The sequence below is a fragment of the Theropithecus gelada genome, chromosome 2 (genome assembly GCF_003255815.1).
Source record: "Theropithecus gelada isolate Dixy chromosome 2, Tgel_1.0, whole genome shotgun sequence".
Lineage (NCBI taxonomy): Eukaryota > Metazoa > Chordata > Mammalia > Primates > Cercopithecidae > Theropithecus > Theropithecus gelada.
The window spans coordinates 80,385,402-80,403,953 of record NC_037669.1 but is presented as its reverse complement, the minus strand read 5'-3'; the positions used below and the strand labels follow the sequence as shown (position 1 = coordinate 80,403,953).

The 18,552-nt window shown below is 40.2% G+C and overlaps 1 protein-coding gene across 3 annotated transcripts in view; it reads right to left on the bottom strand.

Annotated features, from left to right (window-relative positions):
• Positions 1–6,644: 6,644 nt before the first annotated feature.
• Positions 6,645–18,552, bottom strand: part of FHIT (fragile histidine triad) — a 1,500,125-nt gene continuing 1,488,217 nt past the window's right edge. For 2 of the 3 annotated variants that reach the window (XM_025377568.1, XM_025377566.1), the window contains one exon: positions 9,640–10,613. In XM_025377568.1, the coding sequence (XP_025233353.1) occupies positions 10,512–10,613 (102 nt within the window). In that variant the 3' untranslated portion in view covers positions 9,640–10,511. Of the gene's footprint in view, positions 7,893–9,639; positions 10,614–18,552 lie in introns of those variants that run through there. The other variant, XM_025377569.1, reaches the window with a different exon arrangement.

Sequence of the window (18,552 nt, the reverse complement as noted above, 5' to 3'; positions counted from 1 at the left end):
CCTCCACTCTACCTCTACATGGTTCAGTCTGGCATTTTCATATGGCTCATCTTTGAGTTCACTAATTCTCTTTTTGGCTGTGAATAATGTGCTGCTAAATTCATTCATTTGAGTTCTATAATTTTTATTTGGTTATTTTTCTCATGATCTGTGTCTTTTTTTGTAATAAATTCTAGCTCTCTGCTAAACTTAAAAAACAATCTTGTCTTTTCTCTCCATAAATAAACGTAGTTATTTTAACATCTATGTCTGATAATTCCAATTTCCAGGTAATCTGTGATTCTGATCTTGCTTGTATCAATTTCTGTCTTAAGCAGCTTGAGTTGCTATGACAAACTATCACAGACTGGGTAGCTTAAACAATAGAAACTTATTTCTCATAGTCCTGGAAGCTGGGAACTGCAACATCAAGGTGCCAGCAAGGTCGGTTCATTCTGACGCCTCTCCTCTTGGCTTGTGGATGGCCACCATCTTGCTGTGTACTCACTTGGCCCCTTCTTTGAATATGCAAAAAGATAGAAATCTGATGTCTATTCTTATCATTGCACCTACCCCAGCATGGGGGCCCCACCTTTGCGACCTTATCTAAATCTACTTACCTCCTAAAAGCCTACTTCCTAATACCATCACATGGGGGTTAGGGCTTTAATAAATGAGTTGTGGATGGACACAACATTCAGTCCACAACAACTTGTCTCATCACATGCCTTCTGTGCTTATATGTGTGGGGAGGGCAGTGTGGCATTAGGGGGTACAAACATTCACAAATATACTGGGCATTCTGTTTGGAAACAAATGTGAGAAATAATTTCAGGTCTTGGTTGGTATCACTTTCTTCCAGAGAGGATTTTCTGGCTTCTGCCAGGAATTTAATGGACTAGCAATTTGAGAGCACCTTAATTCAATTTCCAGTTGTGAGTTTCTCAACTGTCCAGATGATTTGAAGTTGGGCTGTAGTTGGTGTAAGGGCTCACTCTTATTCCAAGGGTATAACTCTCCCAGATCTTTGAATTCCCACCCAGGGGTGGAGGTTTAGAAAGGACTCTACCATTGGAAAACTGACTTTATTGCTTTATCTCCACCTGCCTCTCTGAGACTCACAAATGCCCTCAATGGAAAAGCAACCTCAAACATGGGGCTCACTTCTGTGGATTTCTATCTTCCCTTGGCTCTTGGTCCTGTAATCTTTTGCTACCTTCCTACTACTTCTAACAGAGTTTTAAAACAATTCTATGTAGTCTTTCTAGTTGAACACAGTGGGAGGACTGAGTCAAACTATTTAGTAATAAAAGCAGAAGACAAACTTTTTTTTTTTTTTTTTTTTTTTAGTGGTCTGAAAACATCCTGCTCTACAGATTTAATTCTTTAGTTACTGCTTAAACTAGTTTCTCATGACCTGAATATCCCTATAATTTATCACCTTCAAAATATACTAGAAATCATAGAAAAAATAATTAATTTGTACTATTGGCATGCTGGTTTCCCATTCCATTATTTTGTGTTTTCCTTATAATAACCCTGGGATATAAGTAAAATGCTTTCTCCATCATTGTAATTCAGAGATAAGGAAGGTGAGGCACAAAAGAGCACCATGTCCAGGTTCAGAGAGTAAGTGTGGTGGCAACTATTGATGGGGTTCCACTTTAAATTATTTAAAGATATTTCCACTGAGAGTAGAAACCAAACTGACAAGACAATTCAGATGCCATTCTTAGGTGACTGCAGAGTGTCTTTTTATACTTTCACTCGGTGGTGGATATGCCTGGTGCTTAGGACAGGGGATTGAAAGACAGGTTTCTTGTTGGGAGAGAGAGAGGCACTGGGACATAATTTTCACCAAACTGTAATGTTCATTTTATCAGTCTTTTGTTTTCAAAGCACATTTTAAAAAGTTCTGGGTAAAACACAAGACAAACATTTGCTCTGGAGGACACATTACCTGCCACTTGACTTTTTCTTTTGATTCTGTGTTATTTACATGAAGCTCTAGTACAGCGGGTAACCCCAGGATAGGGTTGTAAAATGATTATATTAAAGTAAAATAGCCTGGCCAGTGCAGTGAGGGCTGGGGAGTTAAAAGAGGAGGTGGCAGACATTTGTCCCCCGAAGGAGTTGGGTATAAGACAGGAAAAGTTTATTCCCAGGATGGCTTCATTAGCACTCTCTTCCCCTGTCTTTGTATGGTTCCTGGCCTCTCCAAAAAGCATGTTCTGCCTCAATTACCTGTGTAGGAGAAAAGAAGGAAAAACAGGTATCTGGAGGAAGAAGTGGCACATTACATATATTTGGGCTGGGGTCTAATCTTACCCCACTTATACCACTGGGACAAATGGTGACATTTTAATTAACAAGATGTTCCCTACTTAGCTCTGTCCTCTCTTTTCCTCGTGGTTGGGAAGACGTTAGTTTAATCCATAAGACACTCACAGTCTCAATTGCCCACCACTCATGATGAATTTGAGGTGGTAGAATACACTGACCTGCTTCTTAGATACTCAGAGAAGTATTAAAGCCAGAAGGAGCACAATCTAGAGCTGACTTTGCTAGTGTGCCCTGTATTGATGGTCCAGGTTAAGTATGTACGTAATAACTTGATTGATGCCCCAGCATGTCAAAATAAGGGAGGATTTATTACATAAGAAGTGACCGAGGGACATTTTAGGCACAGGATCAAATGAATTGCATAAATATTAGCTATTATGAAGCAGTGGGATCAAAGGTTATGAATGTGAATTTTCATAGCCTTTCTTCATATTAACCTTCCACACTGTCCAGAAGAGTCTTCTTTCTCACCCTCCCTTCAGGTAGAGAGACAAAAGGGCAACACTGAAAGAAGCACACTATATAGAGTGGAGAGAAGCAAGTAGAAAAAGAAAAGAAATGTCTTGGCCGGGCGCGGTGGCTCAAGCCTGTAATCCCAGCACTTTGGGAGGCCGAGACGGACGGATCACGAGGTCAGGAGATCGAGACCATCCTGGCTAACCCGGTGAAACCCCGTCTCTACTAAAAAAAATACAAAAAACTAGCCGGGCGAGGTGGCGGGCGCCTGTAGTCCCAACTACTCGCGAGGCTGAGGCAGGAGAATGGCGTAAACCCGGGAGGTGGAGCTTGCAGTGAGCTGAGATCCGGCCACTGCACTCCAGCCTGGGCGGCTCCATCTCAAAAAAACAAAAAACAAAACAAAAAAAAAAACCAGAAATGTCTTAGGAGAAGAAAGATTTAGAAAGTTTTTGCTATATAAGAGTATGCAGATTAATATGCAGTTATCCATTTCTGGAGATGAGGATGAAAATGATGAGAGTGACAGTGACAGTGTTTATTTTATTGTATTACCATTTGATTGTATCACCATTTTGCAAGACGTAAGTAAAGTCTGAAACTCTTAAAAAATTATCTTTGGCTATTTAGATTATACTTTTCTGAAAAGAACTCCGTGCTAATGGATCATGTAGTTTCAAGACTCACATGCGTTAAAATTACTTCAGGACACTAGTCATTTTTCAATTACCAGTAGAAATAAATCTCAAAGGAAGAGTCTGCAGATTCTTGAGCCATCAATGGCCTGTAGGAAATCTTTTGAACAACTGGGTACATGTTAGAGAAAGTTAGGTCTTGTTAAAACATTTTTAAAATAATTAAACTAAGCCAAATATCCATTTTGGATCCATGGGATAAACTGTCTCATAGAATGTTTCTAAAGGGAGGTTTTTAAAGTGTAGTTGGATGGTCACTATTTTAAGTTATTGTAACATAAATCATTTAATGAGACATTTGATTTGATGGTTTTTCAAGTTTCCATGATTCTGTGGTTTATTATTCCCAATTTAGGCACAGGGAGTTGGTTTATATTTATCTAATCGAGGTAATAGAGTATTTAATTTCCTGTCACTCAAGCCAGATTCTAGAAATGTAATCTAAATAGAATGAGGCAAGAGGCAGCCAGATCCAATAGAAATTAGACTGGAGAAGTAGGGAAAAACTAACTGAAATCTCCCTTCTGGCTTCTTTTAAAACAATGGGTCCTTTGTCAGGCAAAGAGCTTTTTGAACACACTAAAGTATCTTTAGCCTTAAAAGAAGGATCTTCTCTTGTACCTGTATCCTAAAGAAAATCTATTTTCATAACAATTTGGGAACAGCTGAAAGAGTTTCATAATTGTTGTAAAACTTGGGGATGGCTGAAACACTTAAATTGCTATTGAGCTCCTCACATGGGGATTATCTAGTGGGTTTAAGATTAAATTGGTGATGAAGTTGAATTTAAAATCCACCTTTCCCTCAAGAAAATATGAGAGTACTATGATCAGCTTCCTGGGTCTTTCTCATTAAAGGCTTCTGTGCTGACAGTGGAACATCCCTGAGGTGGTTGAGATTTGGGGTAGATTTCAAAAGGTACAATTTACAGACCAGAACATGTGCTAAATAGGCAAACCCGTCCTTTCTCAAGCACCTTGACTGTCCACAATTATGATATAAGAGTGATCCAGTGGCTGAAATTATGGTGATTTTTCAAAAACGCCAGTGTCGAAATTTTGCCTTGACAGTACATCTATAACTACTAATAATGCTGTTTTGGGCTGACTCAGTTGCTTTGAAATTGCACGGCCCCATTATGAGTAAATGAGAGGCAACCAATTATCTATAAAATAACGACATGCACAGAGGAGAGCTTGATGAATTACAAGTGAGCTCTGCTGACACAACAGGGTGTGGAAACCTTCCCTGCTCTGACTTTCCATCAGAATTAGGGGTGATGCTTGCATATTTTACCAACAACATATCCCCCTCAATTCTAATGTGAAATGGGAGAGGGGAAGATGGGGAGATGGCAAAATCTTCCCCCACTAGTCACTAGGACACATGCCATTGCTTTAAAATTAAGTAGAAAAACTGCTTGGCTGTATAGAGACAGCAAATCCAAGTATCAATAGGTGCGTAAAGAATTACCATCCTCCAGGAAGGAGGCAATGTTAGATAAGAAATGCAGGTCTCCTGTAATCTGATGTGATTTAGAACATAGACTAAAAGAGCCATTGCAAATCCCTTATCCCGGAACTCAGTCCAGTGTGTAGGGAGCCAATGCATAAATTCACCTATGCAGAGAGCAGACGCTGAATTCCTGGAACCAAAGGATTGCCAGCCTCATCAAGGATCTGTCACGTGGTGAGTGAGACCACTGCAGCTTCATTCAGCAACCCTTGAGCTGTTGAGCTCCTTGTGCATGGTGAAGGCAATAACCCTTTCTCACTATTGCTCAAGAAACTGCAATTCAAAGTCATTTTCTGTTAGGCAAAGGATACAGAGAGCAGCTAAAACACCAAAATCTCCTGGAAGATATGGGAAGATAAAGGGAGTTCTTCTACACAATTAATCCGATGTTGGTGTCTTGATGGCTTCAAGAGGCTGAGGAGACAGTACATAGTTTCAGAATGTTTACTTTTGTTGTCCTAATGTTACTCTTGCTATGCTGAGGATTAATTCTTTATATGTAAAGAAGATATAGAACATAATACTTAAAAAGGAGTTGCTAGGTGTATTAGTTTGTTCTCATGCTGCTAATAACGACATACCCAAGACTGGGTAATTTATAAAGGAAAGAGGTTTAATGGACTCACAATCATGGAGGAAGGCAAAGGAGGAGCAAAGGCACATCTTAATGGCAGCAGGCAAGACAGCATAGGCAGGGAAACTGTACTTTATAAAACCATCAGCTCTCGTGAGACGTATTCACTATCAATCATGAGAACAGCATGGGAAAGACCCTCCCCCTTGATTCAGTTACCTCCCACTTGGTCCCTCCCATGACATGAGAAGATTATGGGAGCTACAATTCAAGATGAGATTTGGGTGGGGAAACAGCCAAATCATTTAACTAGGTATGTCCACCCCAAACATTAAATCAAAAACAGCTTTTTGGTCTTATAGTCCTTATTCTTATATAGGGCATCTCTGGATATAGGTGTTTACATTCTTCTTTGCAACCTGTCGGTTTTAAGATAGACTGTTGGCAAGTAAAATGTCAGTGGCAAGCACTGAAATTTGACTCATCGGCCCTAGGGAAGCTGACTCGTTGGTTTTCCCCCATGTACCTTGCCTTCTTGATATGCCTGGGTGTGGGGGGGGCGGGTATGGGGTGGGGGTGGGAGAAGGAGTACTGATTTAGGGTTGAAGCAGGTCTAAAGCCAGCTTGCTCTGGGTTTAAGATCCGGCCTCCACTGATGTTTCTCCAAAGTTGGCAGTCATATTCCTGTTTAAGATAATCTTAAGTGATCTACATTGAATCTCTGAGTAGGTTATTGTCTTTAATCCTTCTGAATATGCCAAATGGAGAGTTTCAGTTTAGTGCTAGAATTAAATGCCCTTCTAATGGTGGCTCGCTTCATTTTTTAACAGAGACTGAATCTCACTCCTAGTAGCTAAGGCAAGCAACTATGCAGAGCTGGAAATCATCAGCATCGTTTTTCTCTTATGTTTATTTTTATGCTTAGCTTCTAATTACAAGTAGTACTTGCTTTTCACTGAGGCTGAAATATAAAGTTTAAGATAAATGTACTAAAATTTAAAAAGTGAATCAAGTAAATAATGCTCTAAGTGGTCCACAAAGATAAGAAAAATCATGACAAAATGGGAATGAATGCAATTTGGGAAACACTGTATTCGCCCAAGTCATGTTTATTTAGGCATGTGGTCAGATGGTAGACAAAAGAAAGAGGGAGGTCAGCCTAGGCAGGAACCAGCATGATCTGAAAAACTTGCAAGTAGAACAAAGTTGGTTGGGGAATACAGGCCCATTTTGGTTTCTGCTACCTGGCTGTAGTGTGACCAGGGAGGCAGGTGCTGGACAGGGTTGTATTAACAAGGCAGGTAAGGAAGTCCAGCAGGTGAGGAGGTGGGAGGTCCTCAAGACAGAAATAGGCCAGTAGATAAGGTGAAGAGGCTAAAAAGACTATTTGGAGGGTACAAGGAGAGATGGGACAGGGAGAAGGAAGTGGCTAGAGAGATGAGCTCTTTTAGCAAGGAGGGCAATACACAGACTAAAAGAGAATGGCCTTTCGGGCGGGATTGCCTGGGTTCAAATCTGAGCTTTGCCACTTACCATTGATTGGCCTTGAACTAATACTTAACATCCCTAAGACTTAGCTTTCTCATCACTTGTAAGACAGGATAATAACAGAGTCTATATCTTATAAATTCTTAGCAAGTGTTGGCTACTGTTATCAATTCCAGGGCTGAGCCCTATCATGTCTGCCTCTGTGCATGTTGAGAACCGTGTGGTTTTACAGAGTGAGCACCATGAATGTCTTTAAACTTGCTCTGCCTAAGACTAACTTGCTGCTGAGGGAATAATCACAAAAGCTGGGGAAGGTCAAGTCTATCTGAACTTCAGATTAACAAGTTTTAAAATATAGCTATGTCCATATATTTCATAATTGCCCTGTTTATTAACACATTTCAGGAAGTTTCATGAACCACTTAATGTATAAAAATTCAATATGTAGACACATCTTTTTTTTTTTGAAAAGGGGAGAAATAAGCAGGTGGACCAATCCAATGATTGAATTTCCTTTAAAAAAATTACTATAATAGGTTTGTTGCCTAATGCATGGCAAGTCAATACGCCGAGACACAGGGTTGCAGCAGAGAAGGAAGTTTAATCATAAGGCTGCTGAATAAGGAGACAGGGGAAAACCTCAAATCTGCCTGTCTGAGCCGTTTAGGTCTTAGATATTTTAAGGGGGTTGGAGTGACCGAGGTAGGGGATCATTGAAGAATATAGGATGAAGTCACAGGATGGTGAGATGAAGAAACTGCGTTTTCATGCTGATTCAGTTCCTCATGGGGAGGGGGATCTTCAAACTGGTTGGCATTAGCTCTTTTGCTGGAATTCAGGATCTGAAAAACATGTTAAGCAATTTTTAACAAACAAAAGCCTTATGATTCTAACATCAGAAATCTTCTCTGTAGGAACAATGAGGAGGCAAATTGTTGGCATCTGGTGCTCTGTGACTTTGGTTACGAAGAAGTGGGCCGAAGTGCAGCCTGATTAATGCTTAATTACAACCATATTTCTGTTCGGAACCCAGCATGTAATTCTTGTTAACCCTGTGAGGATGGTTTCAATAGAATGTTTCCTTTGTCCTTAAAGGGAAGTATATTTAGTCCCATTATACTCCAGTAATGATGATACTCTTGGCAAAATCTTAGGACCCTAAGTGGTTTGCCACCTCGCAACCTATAGTATCCATCCTAGTCTTAGTTACCACATCTGACTGCTGGGAAGACTGAGGGTGATTTGTTTGTCTGTACACAAAAAACCTTTAAAGAGAAATACAAATGTTAGTTAACTTAAAAATCCAAAGATACAGTGGCAATAGTTTGTGTAACAAGTTAAGGTAAATATCGTTCTGGTAAGATGTACAAGGGAAGTCAATTTACCTGGAAGACAGGAAATGGCAGGCCTCAAGGCAAGACAGAAACAAAAACTGACACAGCAAAGCCTACAGGAAAGTTGGGTAATAAGTTTGAATCTTCTTAAAGTGTCTAGAAAATGCATTCTAAGACAAAATCTACAATTCAGCAAGCCTTGGGAAAAAGCCTAAAGCTTTCTAGCCTCTACCTGAAAATACCCACTACAGTAGGAAACCCAGGAGAAAAAATTCAACCTAGGCAGTCAAGTCTGAGGTATTGTCACCCCATTTAAATTTGAACAGGGCACTCTAAAATGACATACTGGCCTTCATAAGAGGAATAGAAAGAGGTTTGTAGTCATGCCCATAGGCCTATGTTCTTAGGTAAACTAGCTTGATCCTTAAAAAATGAGAGAGAGATGGTGAACAGTGGAAAAGGTTAAAAATAAAATATGAAAGACAGCCTCTGCTATAGCACTTGCCATATCCCCCTAGGCAATTGAGTGCAGAGCTGACAAACTTATGACATGGGAGAATGAAATAAGCTTTCTAGAATGCAAGGATCTGAGTACAACACCATGTTTGAACAACAGTAGGGGAAAAGGTAGTCTGGATCTTTAAGTATTTAGAATACGCTAAAAAGAGGGCCTGGGAGAGAAAGGCCAAGTGCACATATATTTAAAGCTATCCAGTAAAGACTTACATTTCAAAGTGAAATCAGAATACAATGAATGTGTTTTCTAGCTTAAAATCATGATCACTAAGTGGTTGATACAATTTTTTCCAATCAATTGCTACCAGCATTTGCTCACTAATTTTGTTTTTTATTTATATCTGATCTACTTCTGCAACTTATAACATGAACATATTTATTCACAGGCCAGATGAAGAACTGCCTATTTCTAATTTGGAGTTATCTAATTCTAAAAAGGAAAAAGAAACTATTTATAGGAGAGGATCTGTAACTGGGGTCCATGGGAGTTTATTAACAAGTTTGCCAGAAAAAATACAAGATACAAGTTAAATTTGAATTTGAGATAAACAAGTAATTTTTTTAGTCTAGATATATGCCAGTATTGCATGGTAACCCTATGTTTATAAACAAATTTCAGAGAGATAGATACATTTCTCTCTCTCTCTCTCTCTCTTTTTTTTTTTTTTTAGATGGAGTCTCCCTCTGTCACCCAGGCTGGAGTGCAGTGACGCAATCTCAGCTCACTGCAACTTCTGCTTCCCAGGTTCAAGCGGTTCTCCTGCCTCAGCCTCCCAAGTAGTTGGGATTATAGGCATGAGCCACTGTTCCTGGCCATTTTTAATGCTTTTTGTTTACAGACCAAACACATCACCCTCAGTCATTCCAGCAGTCTACTATGGGAACTGAGACTAGGAGGGATAATATAGATTGCCAGATAGATCTAGGCATGAGTTCCTTAGACACTGTATAAAAATTTGGAGTAGAAGCATTTTGACAAGGAAATTGGCTATAGCTATCTTTCTACCAGTCTTAAACCTATTATCTCTCAAGAGTTAGCCATCATTAAGGCAAAGATTAATTCTATCAAGCCTTGACTTTTCCCTGTGGCCTAAGCTTCCTAGCAGCTGTACAAAAAGAGAAATGTGAAGGGCAATTTACCAAATAGCAACTGAAGAGAAGAGTCCTCTCAGTGAAAACAGAGGAGTTTGCCTGGGGGCGTGGTAGAGAGGCAGAGAAAGCTGGTTTACAGGGCCTCGCAGACAGACTTGAGCCTGAGGGCCATGTCACACCTTAAGGTGGGGTTGACCTTTTAAACAAAAAGTTGTGCATGACAGAAGGTCTGCTTTGTGAACATTGGATTCTGGAGGAGCACCACCACAGGAAAGACTGGAGAAAGTTGGTGGTGGGGTGGGGGCACTGGCTTGGAAGAAGGGCGTGAAGAGGCAGGTGGAAGAGACTAGGAGGCTGGGAATACAGTACTCAAAGGCCAGGGTTTTCTCCCCTGCAGCTTGCAGCCACCACCCAAGGATGCTGGTGGTGTTTTTGTGCATCTCCATTCTGAGAGTGCAACCTCTTTCCTGAGGTCCATGGGAGGGTCTGGGTGATGACAAAATGCAGTCTTTACCTGTGTCACTGAAAGTAGACCCGCAGAGCTGCAGCTTCTTCTGCCATTTCCTCCTCTGATCTCCAAGAGACTGGGGAGTCCTCCTCTTCCTTGTCATGTTTCTGGAGCTTTGGAGAAAAAAAATGGAAGAGGCTCTTTCATGGGCCCTTGGGATCTCCTTGAAGAAATTTCGGGGGACTGGGGGAGACTGAACACAATTTGCAAATTAGAGGCCAGTAGGTGTATCATCTTTTAATTGTTTCAGTTGCCAAAACTTGCAAATGGAGGGGCTTTACACAAGAATCCACATTTAAAACAATCGGATCATTTGCCTTCTTGTAATCATCTACTGAGGCTGAGAGGGGTGATGATATGATATAGGTCTGTGTCCTTGCCCACATCTCATGTCAAATTAGACTCCCCAGTGTAGGAGGCAAGGCCTAGTGGCAAGTGATTGGACCATCAAGGCAGAATTTCCCGTTGGTGCTGTTCTCATGACAGTGAGTTATTGGGGGATCTTATTGTTTAAAAGTGTATAGCACCTCCCTTCACTCTCTCTTCCTCCTGCTCCAGCCATGGAAGACGTGCCTGCTTTCCCTTCCACCATGATTGAAAGTTTCCTGAGGTCTCCCCAGCCATGCTTTCTGTACAGCCTGAGAAACCATCAGCCAATTAAACTGCTGTTCCTTATAAATTACCCAGCCTCAGGTAGTTCCTTATAGCACTGTAAGAATGGACTAATACAGGTGGTCACAGATTGGGATGAAGTGGGGGAATGGGGTGCATTTGCCATTCCCATAATCTCCCCCACACTCTTCTAATTTTCTTATGTTTCATAGGCACCATTCATTTATTTTACTTCCTGGATTTTGAAGGCATTGAGTTTGCCACCAACCCATAATCCCTCCTTCAAGGTGGGCTGTGGTTTACCTCTTACTCTCTTTGGTTCAGACTCTCTTCCATGAGCTCTGCGCAGTTTTGTTCAGTGAACCAAATTTATGATAATAACACAAGGGCCATGAGAACTGAGTAAGTAATAAGTATTTCCATTAAAAGAGGCTTCAAGTAGGGAAACAGTAAAAGAGATTACATGAGAAAACAACTTACAAAAAATTAACAATTGGTCTCAAAAGTAACACTTGAATCATTTTAAATTCCTCCTCAGATTACAGGTATATTTATTTTAAAAAGTTGTGTGTATGTCTCAGATTTACATATAGAGTAAATACAACTGCAATTCTATCACAGAAGATGTTCTCACAACGCTCTTCCTTAGAAAAGCTCAATTTTCTCCCTTAACCTCCTATTATGATTCAATTTAATTAACTAAATTTCTTGTTCCTGTGTGTGGCTCTATACATTGTAAAATGCTGCAGGTTATCCGTTCATTCTTCGTGGGAATGCAAAGTGTAGTATTTTGTGTTATGTGTTAAAAGTCATTTGGGATTGAGACAATTTAATAGCACCAATGATAGCTAGCATTTATGATGTGAAAGGTGCACATTATTTCTTTGATATACATTATTTCGTTTAATAACTCATAAAACTGATGCTACTTAACCCCATGTTACTGTGGAGGAAACTGAGTTCTAAGGAAGTTCATACCCTGGTCCAAAGATCACCCAGCTAGGTAGTGGTAGGTGCCAGTATTATCCCCAACAACTTTTGCCTTTTTATTTATCCTGAAGGATCTACAGTGTCCCTAATGACCATTCCACGGATACTGTTCCACTCTCTTTTGTAAAAGGTCAACTTAACAGATATTAAAATGTCAACTTTTTAAAAGTTGATCCTTTAAAAATAATTTTGCCAACTCAGCAAAAAGTCTATCAACTAATATAATGACTTTTGCTATCTCAGGCTCCAAACTCTAAATTTAACCTAGAGGCCTTTACCCTGGCAGCTTGCAGCAGATGGAGAAATTTCCCCATTTATTGCAGCTCAACGTTGATACAGAAGGCAAAACAGTGAGGGAACCATAGCCTTGCACTCCAGCTGAGCTATATTTCCATTCCTGGTAAGTTTGAGCCTAAATGAGGCTCATTAGCATATAACCGGGCCACAAATACGTTTATGAGGGTCATGGATCTTCCCTTCAGAATTTGGCTGCCAGCACGCTGGTTTTACATTTTGCCATGTAGATTTAATTCTCCTTAGTGGAAGAAAACCACATTAAGAAGTCATTTCCTTTCTTGCAGAGGCAAACATGCCGCAGTTGCTACAGGCAAGTCAAACAGGATTGCTATTCTTCTACTCAAGAACTAATTTTCATCTACTCAAGACCTAATTTTCATTTTGATACTACCTTGAGGTCTGTTATAAATCCATCTTATAACAATTCAATAGGATGACAAAGAGACATGCAAAGCCCAGGAAACACGGCCTTCCCACTTCTGCTACTGCCATTGGAAGACACGGAAATCAAGCATTAAGTGGCCTCATCAACACAGATCATACCAGATGAATCCAAATAATTTAGAGCCTGTGAATGTTAATGCCTTCCTGGTTATTAGGCGACCGTCTGTTATTGTCATATGCTTTACAGATGGCAACATTGTGCCAACCCTTGGAAGTTGTTTTTGGGAAACAGGAAATAAATAAAACAAAAACTAATCGTCTTTGCAAAAACTGTTGTACATAGCTTTTAAAAGTCATGAGATTTCCCTCCTAAAAGCCCCAGATGGAAGCATGTGGTTCTGTTTAGAACAGCGGCGCTCAACCCTGGTTGCCCATTGTAATCATCTAGGAAGCTTTAAAAAAATGTAACCCACCCCAGGGATTCTGATTTAATTGGTCTGGGGCAGCTTGGCTTTGGGGATTTAAAACAAAACTTCCCAGTCAATTCTAAGGTGCACTTATTGTTGAGAATCACTGCTTTTGGGAGAAGTGTATAGATAGAGCTAGAGCCCACACACATATAGAAAGAATATGTTCGCCTTTAAGCACATTGCTTCTGATCCTATCAACAGTGCCACTGCTGTCCTTTGCAAACCTTGCCCTAGAACTGCTTTTCTTCTATTTATGCTCTGTCCATGGGATGTCTGGCCTACAAGGCTTGTCTTAGCAACACTAAGATGCAGAACTAAGATGCGGATGCACTTCAGGAGCCTTTAAATGTTTTTAATCTCCGCAGAAATAGGGAGCCTGGGAAAGGCCGTGGTAGGCAAGACTTGTGTCCTAGAAGATCCACCCAGGTGACTTGAAGATTAAAAATGCTACAGTTTGGAGTAAAGTTCCGTTTCCCTAAAGCAACCCAAGAACCTGGTGGCTACAAATTCTTGCCTGGCTAACAGAGAGAAAGCCCTAATGATCTTAAATAGTAGTTTATCCAAAAGGCACTATTTGCCGTGGGTGAACTTTTTAATGGAGGAGTTTCACTTCCGATAAGCCTTTCAGAGGGACAGACCTAGCACTGCAACGCTGAACCAGACAGACTCCTTTATTGTTCTCCTGGGGCACCCAGGTAGGGAGGGTAGACACCAAAAGGCTGATTCTTAGTGAGATGGGATTACAAAATGGGAAGGGTGCCGGATAGAGCTAGCCCCATTGCAAAGGCTTTCAAGTATCACCCTGGTTTCACAAAGAAACGTTATGATAAAGAGTGATGGAGGGAAAGAGATTATCCATGGATCATCCAAAAATGGCTCTCCAAGAAGGCGAGAGTTAGGTCTGAGCTTGAACAACGAGAAGAACAAGTTCCTTTAACCTCTTTGTGCCTCAGTTTTCCCCTTTGTAAAATGGGAGTAGGAAAAAGAAAGAGTGAACAGTGCCATGCCTGACACATAGTTAAGTCATATTTAATATTCCCTGCTGCTGCTGCTACTACTGCTGTCAGTCATTAGTATTATTTTTAGGCTAAGTAACACTGACCTAATGACAGCAAGCACTAAAAACTCCACAGAGGTTGTTTCTAGGAATAAAAGTATTTTGCATCTCCATGGTTCCCCAATGATCTGTATCTTTTGGACCTAACTACTTTGTAGAAGGATTAAAAGTTATGATGAGAATTCAGATCCCAACCAACTTATTATAATGAGACACCCAAATCTGGGGAGGGAATGTAGCTGCTTCAGCTCTAAAATGACCCTCATTAATCTCGAATCCTCAGAGTCGTTGTATGGAATAAGGTATTAACTGAGGCTTCTCACAGTAAAAGCTAAGGACCTATGGTAAAAGAATAGGGTGGATGGAGGTCAAAGGCAGTCAATACCCCAGGAGTATGATTGCCAGATTTCCAGATTTAGCAAATAAAAATACAGGGCACTCAGTGACTTGTTTTAGGATAAGGATGTCTCATACAGTGTTGAGATATCCTTGTACTAAACAATTATTTGTTGTTCACCTGAAATACAAATTTAACTGGGCTTCTTGTATTTTATTTGGCAACTTAACCTAGCAGACACCTTAAAAAAGCATCGCAGGAAGAACTTGGCTTGCATTTGGTAACTAGGTTGTTCCCAAAGTTGCCTGGCTGTGAATCCTGGAAAAAACAGAGGAGACCATAAGCAGGAAGATGAAATTCAAGGCCATCATTTGTGCACTCCAGGGCTTATTATTATTGCATGGAATGCAGTGTAAATCAACCCGCACTATTTTAATTCCTTAGTTCACCAGTTCTAAAGTGTACATTTTTTCATATTTTAACATCTTTGAAATCAAAACATGTCGTATAACCAACAGTATGTCATAATTTAATTGGCAGTGTTTTTCTTTCTTAGTAGTACATAAAATAACCGCACTTCCAACTGACTGTGTCTGGGATTCAGTGCACTATAGTTCTCCATCTCTCCTTTCTGCAGGTAAGTCACGTAAGTTAAATGTGACTCTGCTTGCTCTGAAAATGCTCAACACCCACACTGATGTATTACATACTGGTTTCCTTCTGATGCAACAACAGTAGTCAAAACGGTTTTCACAGAAGCTTTGTTCTTTAGAGGAAAGTGCACGCCAAAGTGACAAAGTTTGCAAAAACTTGAACCAAAGTCTTCATTCACATTCAACAGATTGAAGTCTGTGATGGCCTCTCCAAGCAAATTCTATTTCTGCACAGCTTTGAAAAGAGATTTTTTAAAAAAAAATATCTCTTCAGTCATCCCACTTTATCTGCTAGAAATGGTTTTTGGGGAAGGTAGTGTTAACAGGATTTCTGATTGAAGAACTGATATGTGTCGATTTTGACATTGTGCTCCCTCCTGTGCACTGAGTGTGTTATCACAAGGTATATGGGGTAATGATTAATTCCCTGCTGTATCGCTCAAACTGCCTTTGCTATTGACATTTTTAGAGCTCCGTAATGGAATGCAGTAGGAGGAATGGTTCACAATAATTTAAATGTTTTTCAGAATTTAGAACTAACCTGGAGTAAAATGCCAAATTGTCTTCAAAAGGGGGAAAACTAATTTAATGCTCTTCTTACAGAAGCAAACCGCTGAATATAAATTTGGATGTTTTTATAAAATAACATATTTCATTATCACTTTAATAAAACAACATACAGAAGTAGAGAGCTTAAATAAACTATTTCTTATGGGTTGATGGTTCTGTTTACACAGGGGTTTATATAAAGTCTCAAAAGGAAAATAACTTTTTTTTTTTTTTTAAGATCTGATCCTCTGTTATTACTTTCTATTCAACCAAGATTTGATGAACACATGATATATTCCAGGCTCTGTTCTAGGTCTTATGAAAGATAACAAAGGTAAATAAGCCCAAGATCTTTACCTCCTCAGGTTCCTCAATAGGGCAGACAGATTTGTGCATAGATAATTTAATACTGGCCGAACTACTGAACTAGAAGTTCCATCAAAGTGTTCTTGGAATATCTGGGGCAGGGGGAGAGAAAATAATTCTTGCTGGAATTGGGGTCTGAGATTGACTTTTAAAAATCAAGGACTGGGCTTAAAAGATGGTAATGAGATTTTGAAGAAAGGGTAATTCTTGGCAATGGGAACAGCTTTATTAAACACGTGATATGTGTACCAGTTCCCCAGCAAGGCAACTTGTACCCATGGTCAGCTTCACCAACTAATTACAGCACTGTTCCCTGATGAATCCTGACCTGGCTTCTAGGCAGCTACTAACATGTATCAGAGTTAGCAAGAGAGCTGAAATTTGCCACTCTGAGGAGCCTTAACATTCCATTGTTTAAAGATGGAATATGCACGCACGACAGGGGTCTAAAAGATGGTCTCTGGTCCTACAAATGCAAAGCTGCAAACAGCTTTGAATCTTACTGAGAAAAACTAATTCCCTTTTCAGTGGTCCTTCAGTCCATCTTACTGTTCAAGAATAAAGTCTCAGTGGTACTAGTATGTCCTTGATAAGGTACCAACAGCACCTCCAAGAGAAAGAGAAGAGCCATCCAGACTGGCTAGAATATAATAAGATTGTTTTGTTTAGATCATATTTATTTTTAGGGGTATCTCTCATTTATGACAAATCATGTCAAGTCTCCTTTTAAAGTAAACTTAAGTTAAAAATAAGAATCAATTTTAGAAATATATGAAATGAAACGGTGTGAAAATATGGCATTAACAGCTTGAGAAATGGCCCTTGGGGAAGGAAGTACAACTGAGGTGGGAAAGGGTGACTCAAGATGTGAGGGTGATGCATTGGCCTTTAACACTTGTGGGTGGCAGTTTCTACTGGGCTGAGTTCTAGAAAGCTTCATTTTTTATGGATGCATAGGAGTCAAAATAATTTTATGTTATAAGAGCTCCGTCAAAAGATGGTATAGGGGATGGCAGAATTTTGGATAGGGCAGGCTTCTAAAGGAAGGCTTCACTGAAGAGGTAGCATTTAAGAGATGTGAATAATGAGTATTTAAGTAAAGGGGCAGGAAGGAATATTTCAAGCAGAAAGAACAGCAAGTGCAGACCTTCAAGGAAGTGTGGTGGTTGGGTAACAGGCTGGAAGAGTGAGACAGAGGACTTGGGGGATGGCAGATCATTTGTACCCTGTGGGCACAGCTGAGAAGTTTGGATTTTATTTTTGGTGTGATGAGAAGATATGAAAGGATCAGAGGCAAGGAAGTAAAAGGACTAGAATAATTGCTCATAAAGAATGTCCTGGAAGGATAATGAATTAAAGGGAGAAAGTGATGGCAGCAATCAGAAGAGAAACATTGGGAGTGGGGACAGCATGGACGAGGAGAGGGGGCTCATTTGCCCCATAGGCTAGTTAGTGTCATGGCCACTAAGCTAGAGGACTTGGCCTCTCACTATAGGTGGACCTGGTCATCTGGCAGCTTTCTCCCTGGTGCTTGTCTGTAAAGCACACAGAGATCCTGGCTTCCCTGCCAAGATTGCTCTGAACCAGGGTGCAAAAACTCCATTTTTGCCCAATATCCATTCTGCCTATCTTCCATCATTCACTTCCCAAAGTTCCTGAGAAACCTTCCTGGACCATTCTGATTGAGTCATGTTTCACAATTCTGGATGCTTTCATGCTTCTAGCACCTCCCTGCCCCTATCCTTTCAGTACATGTTTCCTGCCAGACACGGAGCTTCCTTTGTCTATGTGCTGGTTACTGAGCAGACTGGCACCCATGTTGGACTTTCTTGGTAGCCCAATGAATCATCAGTTGCTTTCACTTGAGGCAGAAAATGGTCTTGGACCATAAACCTCTGCCTGTCACTTGTGCTACCTTAGGACAGTGAAGTTCTTTGAATATTACTTAGTATAAAACTATGTTCATTGCCTCCCTTCTCTATGTGAGGGATCCTGTGAGCTGGAGCCTTGGACTAAGCACTAGATTGTGAGATGTCTATGTGCAAACAAATTACCTTCGGGTCCTTCTATTCACTGTGAAAGTTCAAAAGCCCAGTTCCTCCTCCTTCCTTGAATAGAAATTCAAGTAATCAATGGAGCATTAATCATTTGATTAGTTGCCAAAGCTTTGACTTAAGCATAACTTGCTTGAGTAAGAGCAAGTATTTTTAGTGCTGCCTGTGGGGCCAAAACGCTGAAATAAGCTCTTATATTAATTAGTGGCATCCCATTTTCAAGGAGTATAGAGTGTTGATGTTTAAGAATTTGTAACCCCCAAAAGTATGTATTAACTAGAAA